Source organism: Anolis sagrei, chromosome 2, assembly GCF_037176765.1.
Source record: "Anolis sagrei isolate rAnoSag1 chromosome 2, rAnoSag1.mat, whole genome shotgun sequence".
Taxonomy (NCBI): Eukaryota; Metazoa; Chordata; class Lepidosauria; order Squamata; family Dactyloidae; genus Anolis; species Anolis sagrei.
In genome coordinates, this window is record NC_090022.1 from 44918391 (window position 1) to 44941954 (window position 23564).

The following is a 23564-nucleotide window of genomic DNA, read 5'->3' on the forward strand; positions in this document are numbered from 1 at the left end:
TGATTGTCAGCCTAATCTTTCTTTTTCAGCACAAGTGAATTATTTTTACAAACACAATGGCTTGTTTTCCTTTATAAATTACCTGTAGATCAAACCAATCTCTAATGGCAAAAAAGATAGGCTGCCTTCCCTTGAACATGTTCTTATTCTCATGGCAGTCTTCAACTCCTATGACTGCTATTCCCCACTGCCAGGTTATTGTTTAGCTTCCATGGTTGCTGTCCATTCCTAGTTTACATGGGCTTTGCTATCATTGTAACCTGACTCAATTGCAGAATTTAATCTATTCTGTAATAGGCTGCAGAGAACCTCAAAAAGCTACTTTTTTTGAACTGCATTTCTCCAAATAGCCACTTAAGTATCTTGGCAACCTCCAGATGTTTTGGTCTAGGACTCTCATAAGTCTAAACCAGCATAGCAAGCCACAGTTGAATTACCAGTAAAAAACATCTGGAAAGCATCTGCTTGTCTAGCCTAGGGAATAAAAATAGATATCTCTTTGCTGAAGAGAAGAGAAAATGCATACTTCTCTAACAAGGGAAATTAGGTCACAAATAAATCAGCAGCTACCTAGGCTCAAAGATATAATCTTATTCCATCTCTTGTAAATTCTTTTCCAAATCATTTGATGTATGTTTAAGCATTCATGGTTTGGAATTCTATTAGGTACTCCTTGCTCACCAATATGTAGAATGGTGATTCAACACTGGGGCCCCATCTACACTGCTATATAATGCGGTTTCATAATGTTCTTTAACTATATTGAGTTGAGTTATATGTCAGGGTAGACTCATACTATGCAATTCAATACAGTTAAACTGCATTATGAATGTGCATCATATGGCAGTGTAGGAAGGTCCATAGGTAAATCCAGTTGGTTCAGTAGGTCTGCTCTAATCAAGCCTCACAAGTCACAATTAGATCTAGACCTAGTTCCTCTAGAATCTAGGTTTGTTAGTGGATATCATATGTTTTGGTTGGTTGGTTGTGAGTGATATAAACCATGTTTGCTTTCTTATGATAGTCAGTTGAAGGAAACAGAATTCTGACCATGACTGGTGCTTTGCTGTGTTTGTGTGTGTGTGTGTGTGTGTGTGTGTGTATATATATATATATATATATATAGAGAGAGAGAGAGAGAGAGAGAGAGAGAGAGAGGCATGCAGTTCATGCAACTACCTTAAGTGTGTTTTATTTACCTGCAGTGTATAATGAATGCATCACTACACAATTTTATACTTGAAAGATGCAACAAATAGGTTTTACAATTGATTTCTTACTGCAAAAAATCTATGAAAAATGTGCATTTTGCAAAGACTTTTCTTGGTCATGACTTATTCTTCCCAAAGTTCACACTTGGATTTTTGTGCAGATAACAGTATTTTCTGAGGAAACAGCATTTTCTGCACAAAAAACGTTAAGAAAGCAAAATACAAACCACATCATAATGCCTCTAGGATTGGGGGTATTAGAGGCCAAGAAATGTACAACCAGTCATTGCACAAGAGGGCAAAAGATGTAGAAACAAGTAAATTGGAGTCCTTGCTATGTTCTATCTTTGTAGTATTTTTTCTGTTGGTTCCTTGCTGGAGATTAATACTCTCTGGCTTGACTTTACTGCCTTCCATGTACTTCCCCAGTCTCTCCCACCCTCTTTGTCTGTCTGATAGTCAGAAGCAGAAAACAACATCTTTTCTTCTCCAGATATGTCGTTCATGGTAATAAACTCTTGCTTTAAAAAACAGAATATGTTCTGTTGTTGATGATTCCAAACCCCAGCTTTCAAATAAGCTAAAATGATGTAGAGCACTCTCTATTCTCTGTACACAACAAGGACTGAACTCTAAAAGCAGCAGACAGTATCTCTCAAGTGATTTAATTCTGAGCATACCGTTGTGTACTATATGCTTCCACAAATAATGGAAGTTTCCAGAGACAAGACTACTAGATTTAATGTACTTTGGATGCTATAGGCAGAACATTAGAAATTTACTATGGGCTTTTTTGTGTGAGATCTGCTTTAGTTACAACCAAAGCATAGTAAAATATACTTTTGCAGATAGTACAGCCAGCCTAAAAACTACAGAATGCTAGCACTATCAACTCTTCTAACTTAACTTACAGCACACTCATTTATTTACATGTGGACATGTCTGTGTCTTGTAGAATAAGTCAGAGGAATGGATAATGCTAGCATTCTGTAGCTTTTAGGCTGGCTGTACTATCTGCAAAAGGCAGCATAATATGTAGAACCCAAGATATATGCAATTGTATTTCTGAAAGATGTCGTTTTAAATTTAATCCACAACACAATTCCTTCTTTATAGTAATTATAGGCTTTCCCAATAACTGCTATACTTAACCCTTTATTCTTACTATAGTTGGACAAAAAGCATTAAAAAGGATTAAGATGTTATATAGTTTCATGCCTTTGTCTGTGATTGCTGTCCAAGAAATCATATTGAATTAGCTTTGCAAGCCATTTCCTTTGTTAGAAATGTGCTGATTTCTCTTAAATATAGAGCCTTTTACCTGTACATTTTAAAACCTTTTGTTTGTGCATTCATTTATTTCAATACCTATAAGGTGGATGATTTACTAAGACACTAAAATGGCACAACTAGTGCAGTTCCTCAAATGATAGTCTTCCTTCACATTCACAGGCGCTTTGATGCTTTATCAACTATTTTTGCAACAGTTGTTTGCTCTGCATTACTTTCTCCAAAAGACATTGATTAGTCTTTATTAGCAGTTTCTTTTTCAGAAGAAGAACATACAGAAAAGAAAATGCAAGGAGCTATGATGAGATGTAATCTCAGGCAGATGGCTGAGAGCTGCAAAACAAATTTCCCTCTGGCAGTAAATGGGAGAGGGAGCCTGTGGTGCGCGGCTTTTGGAAGCAAGGTCCTGTTTGAAATGAACAGATTAATTGGGAACATAATGATGTATAAAACAGCCCCAGGTTAGCTCAGGAATACTTGAGGATATGTGTTGCAAAATTCAAGCCAATTTAGCATCTATTATATCTTTGCAGGAGTGATGGGTGAATATGAGCCAAAAATTGAAGTTCAATTCCCAGAAATGGTTCCATCTGCAAAAGGAACAACTGTGAGGCTGGAGTGTTTTGCACTGGGAAAGTAAGTTTTTTACCTTTCACTCATTCAAAAGAATGGGATTTGTTTGCAAAGGTCATGCCATAAACCACATTGGGGCTTTGTTGTTTTGCACAACCTCCATTCATCCTGGTGCAGTTGGACTCCTGGGCTTTCAGGGCGGGGTTATGTCCATGTGCTATGGATTATTCATTTTGAAGCATAATGGGGTGCCTATGTACATTATTACTGAAATGAAGTTTCCTTTGATCATATTTGTTTCCAATTCTTTGTGCAAATTGGTTCGTGAACATGATTGGCATTGAGACAAGTCACAGAGACTCCAGCTCTTATCATAAGAGTGGAACCTATGAGTCCCTTGCAGCTTCCATCAATTAATAAAAAGAAAAAAAGCACTGGAAGAAATGAAAATTTATATTTGCATTCCAAAGAAAAGTACTTCTTTTTGAATTAGGGGAAAGACATCTAAATCCCAAGGACAGAACTGTCAAAATACACCCAACTTCTAATTATAAGAAGTCTTTGCTTGAAGGATGATTGAAATGACTCCAAAGGCAACAGTTTGAAAAAGCAGAGAATCACTGCAAAACTTTATGTATGACTGATAAATATTCCCATATTTTAAATAAATGTTTACTGCTTTGAAGTATCACAGCCTCCCAGAACATGCCTCAAGGTCTATTGGGTCTTGACTACATTTCAATGAGTTAATGGACATATTATTGCAGAATCCTCATTACAATAAGCATTAATAATCTGAATTTGGGGGGTCTTAATTGAGTATCTATCTTTTGGTTGATAGATTGCAGTACAATTCCAAGTGGTTTCTTCTCTTTTTGTTTTTAAAAACAGCCCAGTTCCAGCAATCAGTTGGAGAAGAGCAGATGGAAAACAAATCCCCAAAAAAGCTCGGAGGCACAAATCGAGCAGCATTCTTGAAATCCCAAATTTCCAGCAGGAAGACGCCGGCCTTTATGAGTGTGTGGCTGAAAATGTGAGAGGAAGGAACATGGCTCGAGGCCAGCTGACGTTTTATGGTACCCAGATTATTTATTCACCTGTTTTTCATTATAGCTGATGCCAAAATGTGGTAAATGCTTTGTTGCAATGTCAATGTTGATTTTTCTCTTCAAATTTTGTCTTGCAAATTGGACTGCTCAGCAAGTGTAATTTTATATAAAATAAAAACCTCTGAGACAGGCATATTGATTGAGGCTGTGAAGTGAGAGCAAAATGAAAATGTATGTTGTCAGAGGTGATTGGTCCAAGTAAGATGTAAAAGATGTTGTAAAGCAATTTGCCTATTTTTCTTCTGCATTTGGCAGAAAACAACAGGCTCCTCTGATAAATCTTGGCTTATTTTGAACCATTGCTCATTAATAGAGTCCTCAGGTTTTGGCCAGTTTTTAATACAGATAATATTTTTGAACCTTAGAGGAAAGCTAAGTATACAACACATTGTTTCTGTTGTCTAAAATTGATGATATCTATACCTATCAATCTACAAGTTAGGTCTCAGCCAGGAAAGGGAACCAACTGGGTTGTTGTAGGTTTTTCAGGTTGTATGGCCATTGCCTTCAACAATACAAAGGGAATCAATTTTATTATAATTTTGTACTCTTTTGGATGCACATAAATTCTTGCTTTGGAGAGTGTGCTTTCCCTTCCCTTGGTGAAAGAGAAACCTTTTTTGTGGCACATATGGCAGTGTGATGTAATAATTTTAATGTTGTACTTGGGCACTGAGAGTCCAGGGTTTGAATACCCTCTCAGTCATAAAATTCCACTGGGTGGCCTTAGTGACATCTAAAACCAACATCAACAACAATCATAGCAACAATTATAGCAGCCCTACCACAACTGCGAGCATCTTGTCTTATAATTCTGCATGCAAGATTTCCATTCTCCTTTGCAAATGAATAATTGGAATGGAGAAGTAAACAGCTATAGCACCCCAATAACTGTACAGTCAGTGTCCTTGGTTGTGGCAATTGTGAATGTATGAGAAGTATACGCAGACCTACCAACTCCTTACGGAATATCAGTTAAGCAGATGAGAAACACAAGATCACTGCTGAGATTTATGTAAGTGTTGACTTATCCAGTTGTTTTCTCCAGCTGGAACCAGCAATTGCATTTAGGCATAGGAATGTAAATTTTGAATTATTTTGTTACAGTACAAAAAGAAATTGAAAGTTTTCCCCTACTGTGTGTGTTTTTGATGATTTTTCACATTTCAGGAACAGTCTTTTGTGCAAAAACAATTTTTATCCAAATGAAATAGTCCCCCCCCCCCCCAAATATTCTGTTTTTGTGTGAGATAGAATATGTTTGGTGGAAATACATTTTGGAGCTTTTTTAAAAAACACAATATTTCCGATCTTGCTTGAGGATAGAAAGTCTCACAGAGACAATTTATTGATAAAGTATCTTGTCAGGCTGAGATTGCCCTATTCACTCAGGACAAGAAAGTTTGCAAATATTGTTTACATTCTTTACTATAGTTCCTAGGCTAAAATGCTTTACACTTCTCACAAGAAGAAATGTCATACAGTGAAAAATGTTGTGTTTCTGTGTGTGTGTTTTATATAGCAAAATAAAACTTTATACAGTACACCTTTGGCATACCGTTTTGGTTCCAGGACCACTATAGATACCAAAATCCTTGGATGCTCAAGTCCCATTGCATATAGTAGCATAGTAAAATGGTGTTCTTTATGTAAAATGGCAAAATGAAGGTTGCTTTGTCTTAGAAAATGTTCAAACAATCGATGGTGGAATTTATGATTACAGAATCCCTGAATATGGAAGGGGGCTGTATATATAAATAGTATCTTCCTGCTTCGGACTTTGTAAGAGCAGTCTGTCAGGACAATCCCTGCCATGTATCAATTTGCTTCTACTCAAACATGAAATGTGGATGCATGAAAGCAAGAATTTGAATACTTACTTACTTACTTATTTACTTAGGCGATCCCTCGTTGGACGAGTAAGATGGTCTTCCATTATGGATTTCCTTGTGGGTCCGTATGTGGCTGTGGAGCCCTATTCTTGCTCTGCATCTTCTTCCACAGTGAGGGCATTGGTTTCCAGGTGGAAGGCGGTCCCGGTCGGGGTTGGCTTGACGCGCCTTCCTCCTGGCACGTTTTTCTCTTTCACCCTCCACTCGTGCCTCCTCAAATTCTGCAGCACTGCTGGTCACAGCTGTCCTCCAGCTGGAGCGCTCAAGGGCCAGGGCTTCCCAGTTCTCAGTGTCTATGCCAGAGTTTTTAAGGTTGGCTTTGAGCCCATCTTTAAATCTCTTTTCCTGTCCACCAACGTTCCGTTTTCCGTTCTTAAGTTTGGAGTAGAGCAACTGCTTTGGGAGACGGTGGTCAGGCATCCGGACAACGTGGCCGGTCCAGCGGAGTTGATGTTGGAGGACCATCGCTTCAATGCTGGTGGTCTTTGCTTCTTCCAGCACACTGACGTTTGTCCGCTTGTCTTCCCAGGAGATTTGCAGGATTTTCCGGAGGCAGCGCTGATGGAAACGTTCCAGGAGCTGCATGTGACGTCTGTAGACAGTCCACGTCTCACAGGCATATAGCAGGGTTGGGAGGACAATAGCTTTATAGACAAGCACCTTGGTCTCCCTACGGATGTCCCGGTCCTCAAACACTCTCTGCTTCATTCTGGAAAATGCTGCACTTGCAGAGCTCAGGCGGTGTTGTATTTTGGCGTCGATGTTGACTTTGGTGGAGAGGTGGCTGCCAAGGTAGCGGAAATGGTCCACATTTTCTAATGTTACACCATTAAGCTGTATTACTGGCATTGGAGAGGGATTGGCTGGTGACTGCTGGAACAGCACCTTAGTTTTCTCAATGTTCAGTGACAGGCCGAGCTTCTCATATGCTTCTGCGAAGGTGTTTGGAGTGGCTTGTAGATCTTCTTCTGAATGTGCACAGACGACATTGTCATCAGCATACTGGAGTTCTATAACAGCTGTTGTTGTAACCTTGGTTTTGGCTTTCAGTCTGCTGAGGTTGAATAGCTTGCCATCTGTCCGATAGATTATTTCCACTCCGGTGGGAAGCTTCCCATCAACAAGGTGAAGTATCATAGCGATGAAGATGGAGAATAGAGTTGGGGCAATAACACATCCCTGTTTGACACCCGATTCCACCTTAAATGGGTCACTTTGGGAGCCACTGCTGTCCAAAACTGTTGCCATCATGTCATCATGGAGGAGCCGCAGGATGTTCACAAATTTGTTAGGGCACCTGATTTTGTGGAGGATGGTCCAGAGAGCGCTGCGATTCACTGTGTCGAATGCCTTTGCAAGGTCGATGAATGCCATGTACAGAGGTGGTTTTGTTCCCTGCATTTTTCTTGGAGCTGTCGTGCAGTGAAGATCATGTCCACTGTTCCTCTGGAGGGGCGGAAGCCATTCTGAGATTCTGGGAGGGTGTCTTCTGAGAGGGGCAGAAGGCGGTTTGCAAGGATTCTTGTGAGGATTTTCCCAGTGGAGGTTAGAAGGGAGATACCTCAATAGTTTCCGCAGTCTGTTCTTTCCTCTTTTTTGAAGAGGGTGATGATGGTGGCGTCCTTGAAATCTGCTGGGATTTTCTTGGTCACCCACACTTTTTCTATGAGCTGGTGGAGTTGGTGTGTCAGCTCAGGTCCTCCCTCTTTAAAGATTTCAGCAGGGATCCCATCTGGTCCACTGGCTTTGTTATTCTTCTGTTGGCTGATGGCATTGCTGACTTCTTCCAGACTAGGCAGTGCTGCAAGCTCATCCCTGGTTTGTTGTTGTGGGATTTGTGAGAGGACCTCTTTGGCCACATTGGAGCTGCGGTTCAGGAGGCTTTGGTAGTGTTCTTTCCAACGTAGTGCAATTGAGTTTTGGTCTTTCAGGAGTTTGGTTCCATCTGATGAGCGTAGAGGCTGTATGCCATGGTTTCTTGGTCCGTAGATGACCTTTGTGGCTTTGAAAAATCCCTGAGCATTATGGGTATCTGCCAGGTGTTGGATTTCTTCAGCCTTCTTTGTCCACCAGATGTTCTTGAGTTCTCTTGTCCTTCTTTGGACCTCAGCTTTTGCACTGGCATAGATCTTTTTCTTAGCAGCACAGTTGATGTCTCTCTGCCATGCTTGGAAGGCTTTCCTTTTCTTTTCAATTAACTGTTGGATCTCGATGTCATTTTCATCAAACCAGTCTTGATGTTTCTTGGCTTGGTATCCAATAGATTCTTCGCGAGCTTGGATGATGGAAGTCTTCAGTTTGTTCCAATGTTCCTCGACATTTTCGGGGTGTACTGTGGGTAGATGGTCCTTGAGTGCTGTTTGGAGATGGGCTCGCCTGGAGGGCTCCTGAAGGGCTTGGGTGTTCATTTTGCGCCTTGTCTTCCTTCCTTGGAGTCTGCGCTTGGGAGCGATCTTGATAGCCATCGAGGATCGAATTAGCCTGTGGTCAGTCCAGCAGTCATCAGCACCTGTCATGGCTCTTGTGAGGAGCACGTCACGGCGGTCTCTGGCGCGTGTGATTACATAGTCTAAGAGGTGCCAATGCTTTGACCGGGGGGTGCTTCCATGATGCTTGAACTTGTTTTTTTGGCGGAAGAGCGTGTTGGTGATGACAGGGTTGTGCTCCGCACATTTGGTGAGAAGCAGGATGCCATTTGAGTTGCTGTTTCCAATCCCGTCTTTTCCTATGGTCCCTGGCCACAGGTCGAAGTCTCGCCCGACTCTTGCATTAAAGTCCCCCAGGAGGATGATTTTGTCCTCCTTACGTATCCCCGATAGGACGGTGTCCAGCTGACAGTAGAATTTCTCCTTGATGTCTTCGTCAGCATCTAGTGTTGGTGCATAGGCACTTATGATGATTGCCCGTTGGTTTTTGGCAAGATCGATTCGGAAGGTTGAGAGTCGTTCGTTGATGCCAGTGGGTGCTTCGGAGAGATGTTTCATCAGATCATTTCTGATGGCAAAGCCAACTCCGTGCATTCTTTGGTCTTTTTCGGGCAGTCCCTTCCAGAAGAAGGTGTAGCCTCCTTTTTCTTCCTTCAGCTGTCCCTCTCCTGCTCTCCGGGTCTCCTGAAGGGCTGCTATGTCGATGTTGAAGCGTCCCAGCTCCCTTGCAATGATGGCAGTTCTGCGTTCGGGGCGTTCACTGCCACTGTTGTCCATCAGAGTCCGTACGTTCCACGTACCAAAGTTCATTTTCCTTTTTTGGCCGCAGGGTGGTGACCCCACTGGACGTGGCAGTCCAGTCAGGGATAAGTGAGGCAGACTATGTTTAGGGCACCTTTTCTAGCCCCCTCCCCATGTGGGGTGAGCAGAGTGGGTCCTCAAAAGGGCTGCTCAGTCGCGGATACAGCTGCCGAACTACTCAACTGCCTCGGACCTTGAGGTAGAACGACTGAGTCCGTACCCACCGCCCATGTGCCAGTCTGTTACTAGGGGCTTCCAGATTTCACAGTCCTGCCCCCGTCGCCACTTGCTGATCGCCATGGGACTTTGGTTGCTTGGTTTTTATTTTCTTTGGAAGACGCCTGTGCATGGGTTTTTTTAATGTGTGGAGGTCAGTGCACAACTGATCAACACACAGACTTCACAGAGTGAGGTTCCACTGGTGATGTAGTTTAACACAATGACCGTGGCTTCTCAGTCTGTTGCAGCCTTCTTTCGCCTTCGCAGCCGTTGTAACATGTACCATGTTATCCTCCGCCTGCTCCGCCGTTGAGGTCTTTGGGTCTTCGGACTGTGCTTGGTCTGGAACCTCCCCCGCGGCCACTCCTGGGAGTGCACGACTCCAGTTGTTGTGCCTACAGGTTCATCGGAACGCGCAAGCCCCCTCACCAGGACAAGGTGATAGCCCATCGAGGGGGAAGAATTTGAATAGGAATGTAATGACAAGATTTGGAGAAGCTCCCTTTCTAGTGGCTAAATTGCTTGGGACCAGAATATTAATGAAGAATAACTATTCTAGGTCCTTCCCATGGGCAGTTCTACATGGACTTGTCTGCCTTGAAATGGGAGGAACTGGCTAATCATGGATGATAACTTGTGACCAAATATGATTGGCTTCCATGGGTAGAGTCTTGGTGGTGGATCCAAAAATGACTGTGAAGACCTTTTCTGGATATATCTTTTACAATGATATAGATTTCCAGATAGAAGACAGTTATGACAAGAATTAGCTTGATGTGTCTTCATCTTGGCACATTTCTTCCTTTCAGCCTCCTCTCTTCATGCCTCTTCAAAATCCATTGCACCACTGACCTCTAGTTACAATGCTGAAGTGCCCAGTTGTTGGTGTTTATACCACATTTTAAAGTTAGCTTTAACATCATCTTTACATCTTTTTTGTTGTCCATTGACATTTCATTTTCCATTCTTAAATTGAAAATAAAGTAAGTGCTTTGGGTGAAGGTGACTGGACATGTGAACAATATGGCCAGTTCAGCAAAGTTGATGGTGGAGAATCATTGTTTCAATGCTAATTGTCTTTGCTTCTTCCGGAATGCCAAAGTTTGTCTGCCTGTCTTCCCAAGAGATTTGCAGGATTTTTCAAAGACAGTGTTGATGGAATCATTCCAGAAGTTTAGAATGGTGTTTCTAGACAGTCCATGTCTAGAATAGAGTTGGAAGGACAATAATTTGATAAACAAGCATCTTAGTATTTCTACAAATGCCCCAGCCCTTGAACACTATGTTTCATTTTTAAAAATCCTATGCCCACTGTTCTGCCCCTGCAAGCTGTTTGCATGGAGGTGTCCTGATCTTACTAGGAACAGAGTTGATATGCTCAGAGGAACAGCTGATAAAGATTTTATAAAACAATAGCAAAGTTTAAATCCCAACTCCTCCTGATCTAACTGGCAAAAGTATCTTAAAATGTTGACGATTTGCTCTAACAGTGATCATTGCCTACTTGTCTGTTGTCTTTTCTACTTTGTTCTCTGTGTCTTCAGCCAAGCCACTTTGCTTACAGAACCAACTGTTCAAGAATTTAATTGTCTAACTTCTATTGCTCAACCATTGCCTCTCAACCTTGACATGGAATATTTTAGCATCTTCACTTCTCTGACTCCTCCTGGTCTAATGGCTGTCTTCCAGATATGCAGTTGAATCTTGCTGAGAGACTCTGCCCCGGAGAAGATTCTGCAAGGGAAGGGGCTAACTCTGGATCCCTCCCATAGTGGCTATTTACAACATGCTGGCTAACCTCTCCTAACTAAGGAGGAAAACAGAGGAGATTTCTGAGTGGGGCATGATACTCGCAGAGCTCAGATAGTGTTGAGAGGCCAATACTATCAAATCTATAGGGCCATAGCTTCACACTTCATCACAAATACCATACAAAGATCCATTTGCCTTGGACTTTGGTATGATATACTGTAACATTTCAAGATTAAAGGACCCATCTTTTCAAAGGCATTGTAACAGCTTCTATTGTCACTACTGGAGGTTTTTTGCTTGATTCATAGCAATCACACTATTTGTTCCTTTTATCTCCTGGCTTCTAATTATTGCTCCAAATACTGGCCTCATACTGTTCCTTTACAGTGTCTGCCTTTTTGTTTTGTCAATGTTTGGCTTGTTTAATAGCAGCAGTTACAAAAGCTGCTGTGATTCATGACACTCTCCTTTTTAAAAAGTTATTTTTCTTTATTCACATTAACAGAAGTCTGGACAACTGTAGTGAGTGCTCATTTTGTTTCTCAAATTGTTCTTTTACTTTTCCCCACTCCCTGTTGTGGAGGAACATCTTTAACCAAACATAGCACATACACTAAAAGTGAATCAATATCTATTCAAAGAACACAATACAGACAGTCCCCAAGTTATGAACAGGATAGGGTATGTAAGTTTGTTCTTCAGTTGAAATTGTATATACATTGGAACAGGTACATTTTTAAGTATGACTCTAGCCATATATTGGTCAATCGAAGTATAGGGTGGCAACCTGTGTTTAACGGGGTTACACGCCCCCTGGGGACACAAGTTCGAAGTCTGGGGATCCTCCTGGATTCAGCTCTGATGCATGATGCCCAGGTGTCAGTGGTGGCCAGGAAGTCATTCACCCAGTTAAAGCTTGTGCACCAGCTGCGACTGTACATTGAGAAGCCTGATTTGGCCATGGTGGTCCATGCCCCTCACTTCCATCACTGTCACAAGCATGGCTTGTGAAAAGGAGAGGGCCTTCTCGGTGGTGGCCCCCGACTTTGGAATACCCCCCCTCCCTTTCATAGGGATTTGAAACCCTGAATGTTCCAGCAAGCATTCAATAGTAATTAGTCCCTAGTTATATATACCCAGTCCCTAGATCTCCAGATAGTTCTCTGTTTTGCACTTCATCCACTTCCCCAGCCCTATGGTACATTATTTGCACTATCCCTTGCCCAGCCCTTTTATAGCTTGGTCATGCCCATTTTAGAAATCTTGGTCATTGTTTTTGTTGAACCTGGTCTGATGGACCTCCAATGGAATTTGTTTTATTCTGTTGTGTTTAGTCTATTTTATCTTGGTTGTTGTATTTTATGATGCTCCTATTTTAAATGTGTTTTGTCTTATGGATTGTTTTTGCTTTTATGTCTTGTGGACATTTTGTCCCATTTGTAAGCTGCCCCAAGTACCTTCAGGGAGATGGTGATAGAGTATAAGAATAAAGTTATGATTTTCATTATCATTATCATTATTAAACACACACGTGTGTGTGTGTGTGTGTGTGTGTGTGTGTGTGTGGGTGTGGGGTGATACACACACACACTTTGAATAGCATAGGGAAGGGTTGACACACCTATGGTGTTTGTTTTGCTGTCTGTGTCCCTGTTCAGAAGATTTAATCTCATTTTCTGTCCATGTGATAATTGGATTTTGAAAAATTTGGCTTGTTGTGAAAACAAAGATTGGTGACAAAGCTTCATTGGAGACCCCTTCTGAGGGGTAGATTTCTCTCACTTCCTGTTGTCTCTCCCCCATTCTTAACTATGAATCATTTGTAAGTCAGTTGTTTATAACTCAGGGACTGCCTGTATATCAAGTTATTTTCTTTCTCACTTATGTATTGTGTACTTTGAAGCCTGTTTTATCTGTCATTGTTGTCCTTTTACTAATATTATAGAACAACTTACTTATAATTGCACTGAAGGACCCATAGAGCTCACAGATATCTACTGATTCTTTATGCTCCAAAAATATTATCCAACAGGAGTGTTTGTAGGCTCTATGGGTCCTTCAGTGCAATTCAGTGGTATGTTTCCATCCCAAATATAGTCAAAATGGATGGACTTTGGAACATGGTGACTATGGTTCCAGCCATCTGATCAATGAATAATTCAACCCAGGGGTTCTGGCTTATTTTTCAACTAAAATTTCTAGAACTTACATAAGTTTGTAGGGTATATCCTGATAAGAGAATCAGCTTGGTGTAGTGGTTAGAATGTTGGACTACAACTGTGAAGACCAGGATTCAAAGCCCCACTTGGCCATGGAAACCCATTAGGTGATCTTGGGCAAGTCTCATTCTTTCAGCCTCAGATGAAGACAAAAGGAAAACCCCTCCGAACAAACTGGGCAAAGAAAACTCTGTGATAGGTCACCTTAGAGCCACCATCAGTAGAAAATAATGTGAAAGTAAAAAAAACTCAGCATTTCATGTTGCTTGGCATACTTTGAATATCACAATTTATTCTAGATTATCATTGTTTGAGATATTTATTTACAACACTTTTACTAAACGTATCAGGGCAGTTTAGTTCTCTTTTTAACATAGTCTCCAAATAATTAGATACGGTTGCTACAATCCATTTATAAGTCTCTTTTGCCCTGTTGATTTCCATCTTTTTCTGTCTCTTTCCCTACACATGCCTTCTTGCTTGTAATTTGTTTTCGAGTTTCTCCTATGGATTCATTATCTGTTATTTCCTCTGTGCCTTAGAAACATGTCATGTAGGCCAGAAAGGAATAATATTGCCTGCATCTTTTAAAACTGGCAATGTAACCAGATAGATTTTCAGTTGCATCTCAATGTAGACTGTATCCCTGAAGTTCTTTTAAAGTTAATACTGCCTAAAGACGTAGTCTCATATTTTATCCAGATTATAAATGCATAATTAGTAATGTTCTGTGCTTATGAATAACTTTATTTTCTCTTTTTCAGTATGAAAAACCCATTTGCTTTATATCTATAAAACCATGAAAATGGTTTCTACCTCTCATCAAAATAATCTTTCTGAATCTGTCATTGTGAAAACTACTTGTCACAATAGCTCATTAATACTTTACATAATGCCAAATAATATTTAAGTAGTGAAACTGAATGGTAACTTCTTCAATCATTTGTTTTGTTTTTTAAGGTAGCAAGTATAATTTGGTAGTGGGCTAGGGAATGGTAATTTTTTTCTCCCAAATTGTTTCAACTCAGCTAAAAGTTTGCAGTCAAAGAAAGGAACACTCCAAAGTATTTGATACATAAAACCAACTTGTCACTTACTTGCAGCCTTTCTCTGTGAAATGTTCTATCATAATGCATCCCTAGAGATTAAAATCTGACTCTAACAGTCTTACTCTGTTAAACTAAGTTATCTGCTTCTGTGAATAGTGAGGAATGAAAAGGAAGAAAAATTCAAATTTGCCTTCTTGCTGCAGATAAACCAGACAATCTCCTTTTTGTCAACTATATTATTCAGCACATGATAAAGTTGTTTACCGAGAGTTATATATTTATTAAATATTGTTGCTATGCTGACTCTGATTTTCTTCTGTACTTTTTAACAAATTCTGAGCTTTAATATCAAGAGGCATTTAAGTGCCTCCTGAACCGGTGCCTGGCCGCTGTGACGGTCTGGATGAGGGCGAACAAATTGAAATTGAATCCAGACAAGACAGAGGTACTCCTGGTCAGTCGCAAGGCCGAACAGGGCATAGGGTTACAGCCTGTGTTGGATGGGGCCACACTCCCCCTGAAGACGCAGGTTCACAGCTTGGGAGTGATCCTGGACTCATCGCTGAGCCTGGAACCCCAGGTTTCGGCGGTGACCAGGGGAGCATTTGCACAGCTAAAGCTTGTGCGCCAGCTGCGCCCATACCTTGGGAAGTCTGACTTGGCCACGGTAGTCCACGCTCTGGTTACATCCCGTTTAGACTACTGCAACGCTCTCTACGTGGGGTTGCCTTTGAAGACAGCTCGGAAGCTCCAACTAGTCCAACGCTCGGCAGCCATGATTTTAACAGGAGCGGAGCGCAGGGAGCATACAACCCCCCTGTTGCGCCAACTCCACTGGCTACCGATCTGCTACCGGGCTGAATTCAAAGTGCTGGCGTTGGCCTTTAAAGCCCTAAACATTTCCGGCCCAAGCTACCTATCTGACTGCATCTCTGCCTATGAACCCACCAGGAGTTTGAGATCTTCCGGGGAGACCCTGCTCTCGATCCCGCCTGCTTCTCAAGCTCGGCTGGCGGGGACGAGAGATAGGGCCTTTTCTGTGGTGGCCCCCCGGCTTTGGAACACCCTCCCCATAGAGGTACGATCAGCCCCTTCGCTGATGGTGTTTCGGAAAAGATTGAAGACATGGATGTTTAAACAAGCATTCGGTTAATCCGTTGTAACGAATTGTGATGACTAAGGATTGGTTATACACGGACGATGAATTTTGGATTACGATTCCAGTTATGAGATGCATAGGATTGTTATTGGTGGCCCAATAATTTGTACTGTATATGTGTTTTATGCTTTTAACTGAATATTGTTTTTTAAATGTTGTAAACCGCAATGAGTCGCCGATTTAGGCTGAGATATTAGCGGTATACAAGTGCATTAATAATAATAATAATAATAATAATAATAATAATAATAATAATATTTATTTATTTATCGTGTCAGGAGCAAACCAAAACTCTTGTATTGCATTAAAAACAAACAAACAAAACACAAAGTTTGCAGAATTGGTATTCTATTAAGTGTCCTTTGACCAGTAGCTGCCCACTTGGAGTGCCTCTGGTGTTGCTGCAAGAAAGTCCTCCATTGTGCATGAGGCAGGGCTCAGGTTGCATTGAAGTAGGTATTCTGTGGTTTGCTCTTCTCCATGTCATCGATTCCACTTTGTAGCCCCATTTCTTAAGATTGGTTCTGCATCTTGTGGTGCCAGAGTGCAGTCTGTTCAGTGCCTTCCAAGTTGCCCAGTTTTCTGTGTGCCCAGGAGGGAGTTTCTCATTTGGTACCAGGCATTGATTGAGGTTCTGGGTTTGAGCCTGCCACTTTTAGACTCTCACTTGCTGGGTTGTTCAAGCGAGTGTCTCTGTAGATCTTAGAAAACTGTTTCTTCATTTAAGTCGCTGATCCCCAAACAGGAGGTGGGTCGGAGATGTCACTGCCTTGGTCTTTTCACTATTGGTTGCTACTCCCCAGCAACGATCAGGTGATACAAAACCGGCTAAACAGTGTAATTTCTCCAGTGGTGTAGGGCACCGACACCCCTTGATATTGTGTCATGTCTCATTAAGAGCCACATCCACTGTTTTAGCGTGGTGAGATGTGTTCCTGGATACGCATACTCAGCAGCAGAGTAGCATAGCTCAAGGGCAGATGTCTTCACTGTATCTGGTTGTGATCCCCTCTGTTGTACCAGTCAGCTTTCGTATGATATTGTTTCAAGTGCCCACTTTTTGCTTGATATTCAGGCAGTGCTTCTTGTAGGTCAGGGTAACTCCCAGGTATTTGGGTGTGCTGCAATGCTCCAGTGGGATTCCTTCCCAGGTGATCCTCAGAGCTCGGGATGCTTGTCTGTTCTTAAGATGAAAAGCACATGTCTGTGTTTTAGATGGATTAGGAATCAGCTGGTTTTCCCTGTAATAGGCAGTAAGAGCACCTAGACCTTCGGAGAGCTTCTGTTCAACCATCTCAAAGATCCCTGCTTGAGTGGTAATGGCACGATCATCAGCATAGTGCCTCATGTGCAATGCCGTTAAACCAGTTAATTCAAGGGTAATAATTTTAGCTTCTCTTCCTCACCTCATTTGTCCAATTGTCATGGTGTAGCCAACTTAGAAAACACTGCTGTTCATAGAGCTGCTTCTATGAACAGAGACTCGCTATATCACTGCGGGTTCCAACCCCAAAAGGGGTTCCCTTAAGCTCAATGTTGGAGCCATCAAAATTGACAATAGAAACAGGTTTCTGGATGCCACTCATTTACACAAATTTGTTTTTTTTTTCATTTATTGTGATATATGAGAAAAAAACAACAACATAAAATCTTCAAGATTCACCAGTCACAATATTGTGAAAGCCATCCACTGCATGGCTTATCAGCTTCCTCCCAGTCAACTCAAATCAAAGAAAAGCTTCATGAGAACCACCAGTCCTCTTAATGTTCCCCCAGCAACAGCGAGAGTATCCTTCTGGGAAGCTAAACCAGGAAATCCCAATTGGATGGCCCTCCATGAGGGTTTGCCTCCAGGGGCAAACCAAGAATGGGTGACTTGAAAGTCTGTGAACAGACTCAGAAGTGGAGTGGGCAACTCAAAAGACAACCTGGCAAAATGGCACTGCCAAAAGCATCCTCCGCCTTCCACGACAGACAACTCTGCACCTGTATTCTTGTCCACAATGCCCTGCCTCATGCACAGAGAAATAATTGTTTGAGGCTACAAACAATGCGGTCACTGTTGCCCATTTTTGGTCAAAAGATATTTAGCCACTTGTGCTCCTTCTCTTTTTATCAGTTTTTTTTTGTTTCTTTGTATTGCATAGATTGTATCCCACTCACAAGTAGCCACATGACGTACATCAAGAGGTAGATAACTGCCTACTAACCTGTAGGCAATTCAGTGCAAACCATCAGAGCAGTCAAGTGTTTATTTCCAACACTAATACAAAGATAGTGCTCTTTGGGAGAAAGGAGGGTTTCCCAAAACTTTGGACAATAATTAGTGAATTGTCATAGGGAGATACGTAAACGTTAGCGCTGTCATGTAAACCCCTATTAACAAGTATGTTCTACTTTGCGTCAGTTTTAATGAGTAAGACTTCCAAATATCCTCATATGTAAAAGGAGTCAACTGCCTAGCTAAACCGTGTTCTATAAAAGGCATTGATAATCCTTTTTGCATTGGAGCTGCATCGCATTTTAAAATTTGACAGCCAGGCCAGGCCAGGAGGGAAGGGGGCACGCACTGAGGGGGGTGTTGAATAGTGGTAGATTGGGAGGGGGAGAGATTTCTTGTGTTTGATGTCCACTTTAACTGATATGACTCAGGGATAAGGAATCCTGAGAGTTGTAGTTTTTCAAGGTCTTTAGTCTTCTTTGCAAAAGAATGCAGGTATCTGAGTGCAGGTATCACTCAGTAAAGAGGTCTGGCAAGCTTCATGTGACTGGAAGGGCTCTTCTCTCAGCATGAGGACATGGTGGCCTGCCGTGTCCTCATGCTGAGAGGAGGTGTGACATGTGGCTGCTCAGAGCTCCGTGGCCAGAGGAAGAAGCCCAACAGGCTGCATCTACCCATGGGTCATAGTTTGCCCATGCCTGTTCTGGAATCTTGTAAATCATTAGAAATTCAACAGGACTAATTTCCTCACCTTCCCTTCTCTGCTACCACTTTCATTTTGTCTTTTCTAAAAGGATGTTAAAAAACTGAACCATTACGCTAATGCTCCTTCTCCTCCCTTCTTCCTTAAAGTATTTATTTTGGATAAATTATGCCCTTCAGTGATTATGTTTCAATTATCAGTCTAATTCCATCAAGGAGGAGTGTTTTGGATTCTCAACTGATGAATTCCAAAGCCTCCACGGACTATAAATCCAAGGAGTCCATAAGATGCAACCATTGAGATTAAAGCAGAATCAAAGTGCTGTAATTGAGTAGTGTGAAAGAATCCATTCATATTTTAATTATCATGATATTAGAGCCCACTTTTAAAAAAAATTGCACTACCAGCTTCTCCTTTTACAAACTAAGCTGACAACTAAACAATGCCTACTGTATCTAGCCCTACTCTATTCTATTCTCTACATAACCCTTTCTTCTTTCTGAGGTGTATCTATACTGTATAATTAATGCACTTTGGTGCCATTTTCACTGTCATGGCTCAGTGCTATGGAATTCAAGGAGTTGTAGTTTGGTAATGTACCAGCACTCTTTAGCAGAAAAGGCTAAAGACTTTGCAATACTATAGCTCCCATAATTCTATACCAGTGGTTCCCAACCTTTGGGCCTCAAAGTGTTTTGCACTTTAACTCCCAGAAATCCCAGCCAGCTTACCATCTGTCAGGAACATCTGGAGGCTCAAAGGTTGGGAACTACAGTTCTATAGCATTAAGCTGTTAAAGTGGTCTCAAATTGCATTAATTCTACAGTGTAGATGTACCTTAACTTAACCTTTCTATTCAGACAGGCTTTTAAAGATGGTTTTTAAGATCAATTCAGGGGGTGCTGTGGTTTTAGCTTTAAAAATGCATTGGATATGTTTGAATGGTTTTAACTGTGAATCTTTTAATACTGTTTATATTTTATTCTGTTTTAATGTTTGTATATTTGTGCATTTTAAATGCTATGCTAATGTTTATATGTTAAGCTACTTTGAGTCCCTATCGGGGGAGATAAAGTGTGGTAGTAATAATAATGATGATAACAACAACAACAAATCCTATCTGACAATTCAACAGCCAAGACTTTTCTCTTATATTTTTCTCCCTTTTCATAGCATTCCAAGAGCCATGATTGCCAGGCTTGTATAGCCTAGTCTCCCATTTCTCTTCACACTTAGCTATTGTGACATTACAACTTACAAATACATCAGTTATCCACTATAAGTGTTCAAAGATATGTGCGATTCCAGGTGGCTTCAAATTTAACTCCAGAAGGCTTTAAAACATCCTTTTTTCCCTAAAGAGATCTATTTCTTTTGTATGTTACCGTTGTGCTGGATTTTTCTTTGCCACTTTACAAATTGAAAAATGTAGGTTACATGGCTGAAAAGCATTTGTGTTGTCACAATTTGTGAGAACTTTTCTTAAGGCTGAGAAAGTATTTTTTAAAGAAGAAACAAGAATGCTGTCACATCCAAGGACAGACGGCTGAATAGTGTTTTTGTCATTATAGACTGCTTGGGTAAATATCACACACTTCGCAATAGGTGAAAGATTGCCTTGAACTTGGGAATATGTCCTTTACCAACTATTTTGAGACAAAACTTTCAAGCTGTAGGTTACTTTCTCCCCTGTGCCTTTTCACTCTCTTAAGGCTTCTTTTTTCATTACTGAGTAATGTATGTGATGCAAAACATTGCATTCTTGCCAAAATAATAAGAAAAAATAATTATCCTTTCCCTTTCCATCTACCTTCTCCTTGCAGTATTTGTCATTCCATTTTTGTTCTTGAACTTCAATACAATACACTTTTACTAATTGAAATCAGTGAGTTTTACTCTTTAATTTCTTTTTGTTGGAACTGGATGTGAAAGAACCAGTGGTGTTTGGCTGTCATTAACGTTAACTCCTAATGGGATGACTTTATATACTCTAGTATAAGCCTAGTTTTTCAGCCCTTTATTTAGGCTGAAAAAGCCCCTCTGCTTATACTTGGGTTAGGGTCCTGGTGGGAAGGTGGGAGGCTGAAAGAAGGGCTTCTTTCAGCCCCATGTCTTCCTGCCAGGAACCTCACCTATCTGCACAGAATCCCAGCTCTCCCCTCCCCTCTAGCGCACCTTTCTCTCCTCTCTCATTGCAGCCCGCGCCTTCCTCTCCTCCTCCTCTATCGGTGCAGCTCATGCCTTCCTCTCCCCCTCTCTCAGCGCCAGTCTTTCCCACTTTTCCTTAATCATATACACATATCATTTCCCCCAAAATGTATAGTTAAAATAAACTATGGTGATTATTAGAAGGATACATAAGCATATTTACATTGAAGAAGGTTCGCATAATGATTTAATCAGAGTTGGACAGACTTGTCTTAAATTACAGTTTTATGTAAATATTCAAAAGCATTTAACCTACTGATGCCTCAATTAATGTAATTTTATTGGTATCTAATTTTATTTTGAAATTTACCAGTAACTGCTTCATTTTCTACCCTCGGCTTATACTTGAGTCAATAAGCTTTCCCAGTGTTTTGTAGTAAAATTAGGTGTCTCGACTTATATTCGGGTCAACTTATACTCAAGTATATATGGTAATTCTCCCAAACAGAGCCATTCAAATATACTCTTGGTGTTTGAACATTGTTGAGTTTATTAGCAGAAAATGCTGGTAGCCGATATGGATTTAAAAGGAGCAACATCTTGTTGGTATTCAACCTGACACTTCTTGTTTATCAAGCTTTTTCTTCTTAATTCTACTCTTGTAAGCCTTCTTCTGATCTCATCTAAAACCCCTGGGGATTTTTTTTACAGTGGATGTCCTTTGTTGAAGAAATCTGAAATTGTTTTATCTGATTATCTGGAAGCAGGTTATTTTTAAATACCCTGGTTCACGGAGACCTCTCCTGGTATAAATATATTCTTTTTAAGTGTTTTGAAACAATTGTGTGGGGGTTGGGTTGTTTTTTGTTTTGTTTTGTTGGGTTTCTTACATTTTTGTCAGTATTGCTTTTGCTCCAAGTTCTTATACGGGACTCCCAAAGGTCTCCTGTCTAAGGGAATGTTTAGCAGTTTCTCCAGTGTGGCAGTCTGAAGAAACTGCTGAACAGTCCCTATTCACAGCTACTTGAATTTGTTATGTATAAACAAGGTGATACATTTGTCTTAAACCAGAAATATATTTTATTGGAGATTACATAAAACATGCTCCTGGGACACTTCTACAGACCTCTTCTTCTCAGAAGCACCACTTTAAGTTATTTAAGTGTGTCTGTTCTGTATATGGTCACACCAGATTCATGGGAAAATATGTCAGTTCTTTGGTTTGCTCTTCTGCAGTTAATGACAGGATCGGTTTATTTGGCTTCCCAAGGAGAACATATTAATGGTACTTTCTCACCTACATCAGTGAAGACAAAGGGTTCTCTCTCTATAGAATTAACAATAGAATTGGGATAGAGTTGACTTAGGGTCTTCATGAGTCGAAAATGAATTGGCCGCATACCAACAACAACTAGTTAGTTAAATGCAAGACCATTAAAAACAACAACAGCATTTGGTATTAAAGACTTTTAGGAAAGGTCTTTAACTGCCTAGGCAATTTCTTTCCTAGTTATGTTACACTGATGCATCACTATAATCCAGTGGCAGCCAACCTGTGGTCTGCTAGAATGAAGATATGGTCTGCAGCCTTACCATTTCTACACCACTGCCTTGAAACCATGTGGCAATAGGACCGACTGCCCTCTCAAAATCCTCTTATAGTGCCAAGGCAATAGAGATGTTGAGAGGGGAGAGGCTGACTACCCACAAAAGAGTACTACTACCACATCAGCTCTAGATTATTAAATATGGTTTTCAGTGGACAAGCAGATGATGTTCTGTATCAGAAACTAGAGCTGATATGGTTTATCCAATGCAATTTTCTGAGTAGTCAAAGCCATGGTATTCCCTGTAGTAACCTACGGATGTGAGAGCTGGACCTTAGGGAAGGCTGAGCGAAGGAAGATTGATGCTTTTGATCTGTGGTGTTGGAGGAAAGTTCTGAGAGTGCCTTGGACTGCAAGAAGATCCAACCAGTCCATCCTCCAGGAAATAAAGCCCGGCTGCTCACTGGAGGGAAGGATACTAGAGACAAAGTTGAAGTAATTTGGCCACATCATGAGGAGACAGCAAAGCCTAGAGAAGACAATTATGCTGGGGAAAGTGGAAGGCAAAAGGAAGAGGGGCCGACCAAGGGCAAGATGGATGGATGGCATCCTTGAAGTGACTGGACTGACCTTGAAGGAGCTGGGGATGGTGACGGCCGACAGGAAGCTCTGGTGTGGGCTGGTCCATGAGGTCATGAAGAGTCGGAGACGACTGAACGAATGACCAACAACAACAATGCAATCTTCTGAATCAGCATTCCAAATAACCAAATTGAATCTAAAGTTGACTAGAAACCAGTTCATAACCCTTTTGGTACTAATGTTGGAGGACAATCCCTGGTCAACGTGGTTCTGATCAAAGTGGTCCCTGGTCAAACACAGGTTGGGAACCACTGGTATAATCTAACTGGGAAAGGAATTTCACAACCTGGGACCAGTCATTGAGAAGGCCTTCTCCCATTTTCCCACAAGAGATAGCTTTGAAGATAGTGGGACAGAGAGAAGGGCTTCCCTGAAAGATCTCATTCAGGCAGGCTCATGTGGCTAAAATATATTAAAAAGCTCAAATATAATAACAATTTCCCTTGGCTTTAAAGAATTCTGTCACATTTAACAATATCTGTTCATGTTACATTGCTTCATGGTAGGGCCAGCTATAGATGGCAGCTACTTGTAATAGTAGCAATGTAGGAGTAGGACTAATACTAATAGCCTCTTTTGTGTGATATACTGTAGTCTCTTTAT

General features: G+C 41.1%; 1 protein-coding gene across 10 annotated transcripts in view; it reads left to right on the forward strand.

Annotated features, from left to right (window-relative positions):
- The window catches only part of LOC132769389 (contactin-4), a 643374-nt gene that overhangs the window by 499499 nt on the left and 120311 nt on the right, over positions 1 to 23564 (forward strand). For all 10 annotated transcript variants that reach the window (XM_060766321.2, XM_060766322.2, XM_060766323.2 and 7 more), the window contains 2 exons: positions 3035 to 3137; positions 3966 to 4150. In XM_060766321.2, the coding sequence (XP_060622304.2) occupies positions 3035 to 3137; positions 3966 to 4150 (288 nt within the window). The remainder of the gene's footprint in view (positions 1 to 3034; positions 3138 to 3965; positions 4151 to 23564) is intronic.